Source organism: Adiantum capillus-veneris, chromosome 3, assembly GCF_014529385.1.
Source record: "Adiantum capillus-veneris isolate H3 chromosome 3, ASM1452938v2, whole genome shotgun sequence".
Classification (NCBI taxonomy): domain Eukaryota; kingdom Viridiplantae; phylum Streptophyta; class Polypodiopsida; order Polypodiales; family Pteridaceae; genus Adiantum; species Adiantum capillus-veneris.
In genome coordinates, this window is record NC_140933.1 from 22388369 (window position 1) to 22396940 (window position 8572).

Consider the following 8572-nt stretch of genomic DNA (forward strand, 5'->3'; position numbering starts at 1 on the left):
CAACCAATGGTCAAAAGACAATTTTGAAAGGGGGAGGGGCGGGGGGGCTTTCCCAAAAGCCTGGCGATGGCATAACAACACACAGGGTTACCAAAGGAGAGAGAGAGCCGCGTGCAGGGTTTGCCATGAACTTTGATCCTTAGGTCAGTACAAAGCCAACAACCTCCACTTTGTGCCAAAACGTGCAGGGCAACGGTATGCCTGTGTACGTCAACATTCGGCTTCCTGGCAAAATCACAAAAATTCAAACACCCTTCACTTTTCTACAAAACAAACCCATCTTAAGTCAACAAATTTCTAATAGCCACAACCATGTAGAAAAGGAACGGAAACAAAATTTGAAAAGTTGACATCTAAATGCTCTTAGGGTTGACATGGAAGTAAGCATACCATGAAATAACCACCAACAGCATCTATCAACAATCAGACTTCAGAACATACAAAAGGCCTCTACAGCAGAGGTAGCATGAGCAGGACACAACAAATTTCTTTCAAGGTCTGTACTCTTTACGTAAGTGTAGCATGGTTACATGACTTACCTCCCTAGGAAGCCAAGCTACAAAAGAAAGAGAGGCAAGAAGATGAATCTGATGCCCCTCTCAATCCTTGACTTGCTCAAGCCATTATGTGTGTGATGAAGCAAGCCCTTCCTCTTACTAGAGATTCTTGCTCTCAAGAAATAGCATGGCCATGGTAGAACTCAATACATTATAGATCTAGGGAGGATGACCACTTCAAACCTCCTCTGAATGTTATCTACACAAAAAATGAAGCCCTTAGATACTTCATGGCTGACAGCCCTCTCTATATGATACAAGACTGGCATAATATACACTCAAGCTTTTTACAAATTAATCATCGACATGCTGGATTTCTCCCATCAAAATTCTGTTACTTGCCACACTAAAGCCCAGTAGAGATGGATCAACTACTTTCTTGCCCTTCTTCGCCTTCTTCTTCGCACTCTTTAATGCAGAATTTTGTCCAGAATTCTCTGAGTCTGGCTCATCCTCCCCCTCTGAACTTTTTTTTGGTTTGTCTAATGCCCTCTTTTCAGTTTCCATGGAGACCACATTATCACCTGCAGCAGTGTCAGCAGCCACAGGAAGAGAAGCATGGGTTGCCTCGGAAGGCAAGGAGTCTTTATGGCGAAGAAACTCCGCTTTCAGAGCTTCAAAGGCAGGGCCACTTTCAAGATAATCCGAAGCTGAAATGAATAACCAAAAAGGAGCATGGTCCATAATCAAAACCATCAAATTCTCAAAACAGCTCAGTCAATGTTTCAAAATAAAAAGCTCCTCAAACAGCAAACCTCACCATTTAACCCTCTTCGTAAATTGATCTGCTCCTCACACCACTCACGAAAAGCTTTTGCATCAGCTACTGTCAGGGAGCCTTGGGAGGATAAAGCAGGCACATCTGTTGAAATTCAGAACAAAATACGCTCAGATAAAGATATTTGCACAAGAAATAAGAAGCTGAAGAGAAATGATATTTACCATCGGCTTGTTTATTTCCCCGTAAACCCCTTGCAATAGGTTGCACTGGCTTGGTTACAGCAGGAGAAAGTCCCGACAGCTCTGAGAAACCAGACATGTGAGAAGCTCCGGCAGTAAAAGCTTGACGCATTAAGCCTTCATCATTTACAGAAGGCCCCTTTGCAAATTGCTCTCTTTGAGAGAACGAGAACCTGTCGAAGCTGCATCAAAAAATTATCATTTACTAATCAAGAATCTCCAAGGACCTCACCACTAGCATAGGAACTTTTATTGCTTTTCCAGACACAAACAGGAGCGAACCTTCAGGCACAAATGGCTAAAACCTACCGTTCTGCCCTGGAATACTGCCGTTCATTTCCGGCATTGTTGTGATCCCAGAAAAACTCATCGTCTCCAGGAGTAGTGCTTCGTATTATCGTGCCGTGATTGGAGGACGGTGAATTTTTAGTTAACGATGGCGAAGGAGCTCGTTGCCATGCAGGCATATTGCCAGCCAACGAGACAGTCGAAGATTGTCTGTTGTTAGCTTGCATCTGCTGGTGCACTGAAAGGGGCGGCCCTTCCAACTCATTTATGAGGACTCTGGGACCTTCCTGCATTTCCTTCAGTGAATTAGCTGTCGCCTGGTTTTTCACATCAGCAGACCACACAGCCAACCGAGAGCTTACATTGTCCTCCTTTCCTTTCTGTGTGTCTCCTAATAGATGACCAGAGGTTGGTGGTAGCGCCTCTCTCAAGTCTTCTGCTTTAACAGAACCTGATCTTAAGAAAGAAGCAGCACTGAGATGATCGTCATCTTTGAATTTCGCGTTCTGTTGAATGCCGTCTCTGAGATCATTTGACCTCCCAAAATCAACCCCATCGTGCAAAAGTGCAGGGGTGGCAGCTCTAGCTTCCCCAATTACACCTGAAAACTCATTGCTTAGAACTGTTGGCATATTACTCAATTCCTTTGTTGGCATAGCAACACCCACATCTGCTTTTGACCAATCCATATCCCAATGCTTGGCCTTCAAAGCACCGGCAGGTTCAAATAGCGCCGGGTGGGAAGCCAGAGGATGTGCTGGAGCGGAATCGCTGTCCACAGAGACATGCTCACCAGCCCACAAATTTGCCATAACCTGCTGTCCATGGAAAGAAGAGGGAGGGGAATTGCCGTGCTGTCCTGAAAAGGAAGAATGCGAGCTAAGGATCCTTGAAAGATCTTCTGTTGCTGATAGCTCAGCCAACTTTTCTGATCGATTGTGAGCCCTTAACATACCGTCCAATTTCTCCTCAGCGTTGACAGCTAGATGCTTGGATCTTCTATTCACATCCGTTTGTAAGGAAAGAGAATCCTGTTGCCAATTTGGGGCAAGCAACTCCCTGTTTCCAGAAAGGTGATCGTATAAAGAAGTACCACCAACCCCCCTACTAAGCATTTCCTTCACCTGCTTATCAATATCATGACCAGCATTCCAACCTCGACCTGCAACTGCTTCTCCACTTAATTCATTGTGACTTTGAAAATTCTGTAGATTTTGCACATGCAGATCAAAAGGGCTTTGCTTCGGTCCAGAAAAACTCTGAGCCTCGAATCTTGCTATTTCACTTTGGAGTTGAGCCAACATTTCCGCAGGCATAGATGTAGTGCCATCCAAAAGTGAAGACAGATTTTTCTGCAATTCCAAATCTGCCAATTTTCGCATTTCTGCTCGGGAAAGTCGCAATTGAGAGCCATGCGCACCTCCATGCAAAGCTCCAGAATGGTGCATGAGAGGAAGGCTTGGATGTCTCTGTAGATGCTGCTGATGGAAAACTTCTTGTGAATGCATGGGATTAGATGCTTGAGTTTGCACAAATTGGCCAAACTCATCCACCTCCCAAACACCAGAAACACGATGCTCATGTAGGTTTGACAACTGTTGTTGAATCAAGAAAGCATGCTGCCGAGCTTGATGTTCCTGCTGCCTTTGAAGCAGCAACTCATGTGTGTGTCTCTGCAGTAACTGCTCTATCTGCTGAGCCTGCATATCAGTCCGTGAAGCCTCTTGCAATCTCCGTAACTGTCGATCTGTCAAGACGGGGGATCCATGTAGGTGCTCTACTCCTGGAAGCTGTTGATGTTGTCTCAATAACTGCTCCAGGTATGCATGTGAAGGAGCCTGCTGCTGCTGCTGCTGCTGCTGGTGTAGTCTCAAGAGCTGGTCTAAAGTAGACTCAGCCGCTTGCATTGGAAAAGACTGCTGATGCTGCAGTCTTGGGGGCACACGAGCATTTGCCAACTGCTGTAATGCATGTAGATTCAAATCATGATGAGCGTGTCCTGGACTTAGAAGTTGCTCTGCTAGCTGCTGCTGGTTTCGGAGATGCTGCTGTTGCTGCAAAAGATGGGGAAGAGGAACCCCCAGCTCCAGCTGTTGCTGGATTCTGTGTTTTTCCAGCTGCTGAAGTTGGTGCATGTGGAAGGCATCTAGTCCATGAGAAGGTAAATGGTGTGGTTGAGTTTCTTTCGCCAGAGAGAGATCCGACCATGACCGTTCCAGAGATGGCGCACCAGCCGGTGGTAAGAACAAATCTGGAGCTCCATGCATATGCTCTGCCCTATTTGATGCATGTCCGGCACTTCGAGGAATCAATCCAGGTTTTTCTGGTAGCACACTGCCTCTTTCAGGCCAATGCTGAGCGAGAAGAGAATGCAAATCATCATTTTGATTGTTTGAAAGTCCTGCCATTCCTCGTGGGAGTGAAGATGCTCTCTTTAGTATTGCTGCTTCCTCATTTATTGCAGAAGCCCTCTCCCGTTCAGAGAGTTTGTCAATTGACATTTCTGATCCATTCAAGTAAAGAAAAAGACCATGCATTAATATTACAAAATTATCAATAGCACAAAACTAGCTCAAAAAGAGACAAACCTCTTCTTCCCTCCAAATTCCCACCAAGAGCAAAATGGCCACCTTCAGCATGCAGATTTCCACCTCCCCCCAATGGTATGGATCTTCCAGAACCACCATGAAAAGAAGGATCCGAGACTGCAACTGCCTGTTGCAATAACTTTGAATTGAAAGCTGTCTTTGTCATTCTGTCATTGCTCTCCTGGTAATCCACAGCATCTTTGCAAGCATCACTTGCAGATGAGGCTTGGGAGGTTGCCTGCAAGTGAGGCATTACTTTACTTAGCTGTGTGAATGGAGTGCCTTCTGGTGAGTCAGTAGTCCGCACCAATAGGTCGGTGCCAAAAAATCCAGCTTTGAACCAATCAATGATATCGACACCAGGGAAGGGACCTTGTACTTCCCCTTGAGGATCAATATAAAGAAGAGATAACTCCTCCGGTGCAACTGGAGAACTCAAGTTGTGTTTCTTTCCTTCCGAATGTGACAAAAGACCACCTTCAGTATTTTTACTTAACCGTAAACCTGATAGCTTGTCAAGCACCTCAGTCTTTTTGAAATTTCCTCCGACACCAGAGGAGCCATCCTGGCCATCACTGGTGGAGGCGCGATTCATAGATGCTCCAGACTCTTGATTTCCAATTTCATTACACTTATCTTGAGCTACATTAAAATTTTTGCTTTCCTTTGATTCTAACGTTGCATTCTGCTTGAAAGATTCACTAGCTGTATGTGAGTTTGAAGTTAAAGCTGAAGTTTCTCTCTTAGAAGACATGCCCAGAACACCCCCACTTGACTGTCCCTCGTGAGATGTCAATGAGGTTTCTTCCGCCTTCCTAACACCTGAACCCAACAAAGTAAATTGTGTCAGAACTACCGACAAGTTTTGCAACCCTAAGTTTAACATGAAAAACTTTGCCTTCCGTTAAAAAAGGAAGGAACAGAATTTGACTTAGTATTAGTGCCTTGGGAAAATTTTGCATTCAGGTGATTAGAATCTCGTTCAAATGTAAGATCAACACCTGAAGAGCTGTCCTCTCTGGCAGTTTCAGATGGTCCCTCTTCTTTATTACCTGCAGGCAACACTAAGCAATCAGCCTCGAGCAGCATGAGAGATTGTTCTCCTGGAAGCTACAACTACATAATCAAGATTACCAATGCCCCGGCCTCTTGCTCTATTCCAACCATTGTTCTCTCGAATTTTATTCCCGGTTTGCTCTTTGGGATTGGAATGAACTGCTCCACTACTAAGCACATCACCTTTCAAAATTCCTTCAAGGACAGCCTGCAAAATGCAACTAGCAAGTAAACTGACAGAAAACCAATGACATTTTGGCCTGCATTCTCGAGTCCTCACTCATAAAAGACAAAGATCCATTTTTAAACTTTACCTCCTCATCCATGTCTGGAGTAAAAAAAGCAAGAGGCTCAAAAGGGTCTGCCTGAGTAAGCTGAGGAACTTCAATGAATCCTTCAGGATACTTCTTGTCCGAAAAGGAAACACTGCATTTCCTGTAGATGTCCAAGAGTTTTGCCCTGGGGTAGCGAAAACCTGAACCACCATCACCCCTTTCTACACCTGGAGGTGATCCAATGGAAGAGAACGTGCCATGCACAGGATTAATCCCAGCACGACCCCTGCCAATGGCAAAACCAGCAGATGTAGTATCACCTCGCCCCCGTCCAATCCCAAAACCTGGAGCAGCTTTGGGTGGGGTTGAGCTCAAGGGGGGGGGAATCTCTCCTTTGCTTCTAGCTGTAATTGAATGAGGACGCCATCTGTCCCGAGCTGATGCATCTGCCTCTCTGTCATTCTCATTCCGATTACTGCTAGGATGCTGTTTGTCTCGATGTCCTTCCCCCTCCTTCTCAAAATCCAATCTTTTGTCACGCCGGGTCTCCTTGTCTTTGTCTTCTGGACCCCAGCGAGTATTCCACTTACTATCACGTCGTGTCTCATAATTGGTTTCCCGGCTTGCTGAATCAGATCTGCGCTCCGAAAGAGGCGTCCGCCTACTTTCAGCTGCTGCTGATGAATTCTCTGCCCATCGATCAGCCCTCTTCTCGGTAGTATCCCCTCCTTCCTTCCATCTATCACGCCTGCCCAGTAAGCTGCTTTCTCGTTCATCCTCCCTCCAGCGTTCACGCCGATTTCCAGCACTCCCATCACCCTCCGTAGCCAGGGTCCGCCACCAATCTCTTCGTTTGTCACCATCACGACTACTGTCTGGCCTCCATCGCTCCTTTGACACAGAGTCGTTGTTATTCCCATTACTTGCACTGACTGGTGTTTGAGGAAGGTCCTGAAAAATGGACCAAGTTAACATCCAAAAAAAAAAAAAGTCAAAGAAAGAAAAAAGGAGGTTTTCATCTTACACAAGGCTCCAAAAGGTCAAACTAACAAATATTCTACAAAAGCTGCTACAGAATGCAAATTTCGACCATTGATTTCAGGAAGCAACCTTACGAGATGCGATTGGAATAAGTTAAAAGAGAACTGTTCAACTGATTTCAAGACAGCACAACAATTTCACAACAATGCAGAAACATTCATTTGAAGCATAAACAATGCTCTCACAATTGGTGTCAGGGGTGGCTTGACATCGCCGTGCTTCGAAAAAAGCCACTGAGGAGAAAGGGGTATACTGCTCTCTGGCCCTGGAAAATCTGCACAACAGCAAGATCAAATGATTTTTTGCAGGCCTTGTTACCATACACATGATCAACTGGTAAGAACTTACCTTTGGCCTCAGGCTCCAATGGTCCAGTAGTTGCCTTCATCATTGTTCCTGAAGTACTGTTGACCTCTTCTACAACCAGTCACAATACAGATAGGTGAGATTGCAAAAGCTTTTGACAGGGACAGATGAATCAGTGGCATCTGATTGAACAGTGGAAAAACATAATACAAAAGAAAATAAAACCACAAGACATACCTTTACCAAAATTACAAACCAGGTGCACAGTGTGCAACTAAAACATAAAATGTAATGCATTAAGCAAGCCTACATTATGAAGATCATGATCCTAAAACGTGAGACATGGACAACCCTCTGTGTGCATCACAAGCACCAAGAAGAGCAAAACTTAAAAAAGGAACATACAGACATCAAAGGGCTTTATCTCTATGGTCACCTACATCTGCATCACTAACGTTTACTAGGAATTAGGGTTTAGTGGAAATTAACGTCAAGTGAAAAACAAATGTCTGGATTCAAAGAGACACATAGGAAAAAGAAGCCATTCTAAATCCCGGCCGTGACTTCCAATTTCCAAGACCGAAGTCAGAGCAATCAGATTCAGAAATGAAGCATCCTAAACAAATGAAAGGAACGCCTTGTTTTAAATTCTCTTGTAGATATAGATAAGCCGAGGTTCACTAACGAGAGAATTTCGCGAATCGGGAGAGACCAGGCTCAAACTTGTACGCAAATCTGGAGGCACAGATCGCATGACTAGATTCTCTACTTGCATGAGGATGATTAGAGCTCCGGAACGTAAATTACTTTGAACTCAGCCACACTAACCTGGGATCAATGCAGAATCAGTAGGAGGTGGACCAACACTGCTCGGCAAGTTCAATCGCGCATCCCTTTCACCATCCATGTTCTCACCTTCGCAGACAGCTTCGGCCTTCCCCTCTGCCATAGCTCGGAGAGGCAAACAAAAACAGAAAGGGCCCGGAAAATCGCCTGTTTTATCCTGTAAGATACGGATCTGCGCGCACTGATAAGAAAGTTAGGGTTAGAGTTTTGCAGCCTGCTAGGTTAGGGAAATAAGGTAAGCGGTAGCGACGACGGCTGCATTTGAAAGACAGTATGAAGACACAGAGGAAAAACAGAAAGGGACGGAGAAACGTGGTTATGGCGTCGAGAAAAGCTCAGATTTAGCTCTTCAAGGTAGCCCCTGTAGGTATATGCATTCAGATTATAGAAGATGACCACCGGCCACTGCCAGTATTTCCCCTTGTCTACAGATTGTTCCGGTCATCCCATTTCTCACACGATTTGAGCTTTATTGTTTGAAAATATATTAGGCCTATGCGAGCAGAGCACTTCCCCTCAAGTCTTACCATCTCTAGAGCTTGTTCTCGCGTGAGCTCTGAACAAACAATCCAAGGGGCGCCTTTAAGATGAGGATAGATATATCTGTTGGGAGGGGATTGTGTACCATTGTTGCATAGGGTAGAATATTGATCAT

The 8572-nt window shown here is 45.0% G+C and overlaps 1 protein-coding gene across 2 annotated transcripts; it reads right to left on the bottom strand.

The window, feature by feature from the left end:
- Nucleotides 1-485: 485 nt before the first annotated feature.
- LOC147460598 (uncharacterized) lies at nt 486-8328 on the bottom strand. Of its 2 annotated transcripts, none has more exons than XM_086508069.1 (11): nt 7900-8328; nt 7114-7179; nt 6951-7039; nt 5764-6675; nt 5528-5657; nt 5395-5445; nt 4394-5215; nt 1827-4308; nt 1500-1699; nt 1318-1419; nt 486-1207 (listed from the first exon to the last, which is right to left on the bottom strand). In XM_086508069.1, exons 1-11 carry the CDS (start codon nt 8018-8020, stop codon nt 852-854), a joined length of 5331 nt encoding a protein of 1776 aa, XP_086364195.1. In that variant the 5' UTR covers nt 8021-8328; the 3' UTR covers nt 486-851. The 2 variants fall into 2 exon arrangements, with proteins under 2 accessions (XP_086364195.1, XP_086364188.1); XM_086508062.1 differs by having other exon boundaries at nt 7114-7182; nt 7900-8327.
- Nucleotides 8329-8572: the final 244 nt, after the last annotated feature.

What these genes read in the sequence shown, in the direction of transcription:
- LOC147460598 (XM_086508062.1), bottom strand. Translation starts at nt 8,020, where the DNA reads ATGGCAGAGGGGAAGGCCGAAGCTGTCTGCGAAGGTGAGAACATGGAT. An exon ending in AGCCACCCCTGACACCAATT is followed by an intron (nt 6,676 to 6,950) that starts GTGAGAGCATTG and finishes TCCATTTTTCAG; the next exon opens with GACCTTCCTCAAACACCAGT. An exon ending in GGGAAATAAACAAGCCGATG is followed by an intron (nt 1,420 to 1,499) that starts GTAAATATCATT and finishes GAATTTCAACAG; the next exon opens with ATGTGCCTGCTTTATCCTCC.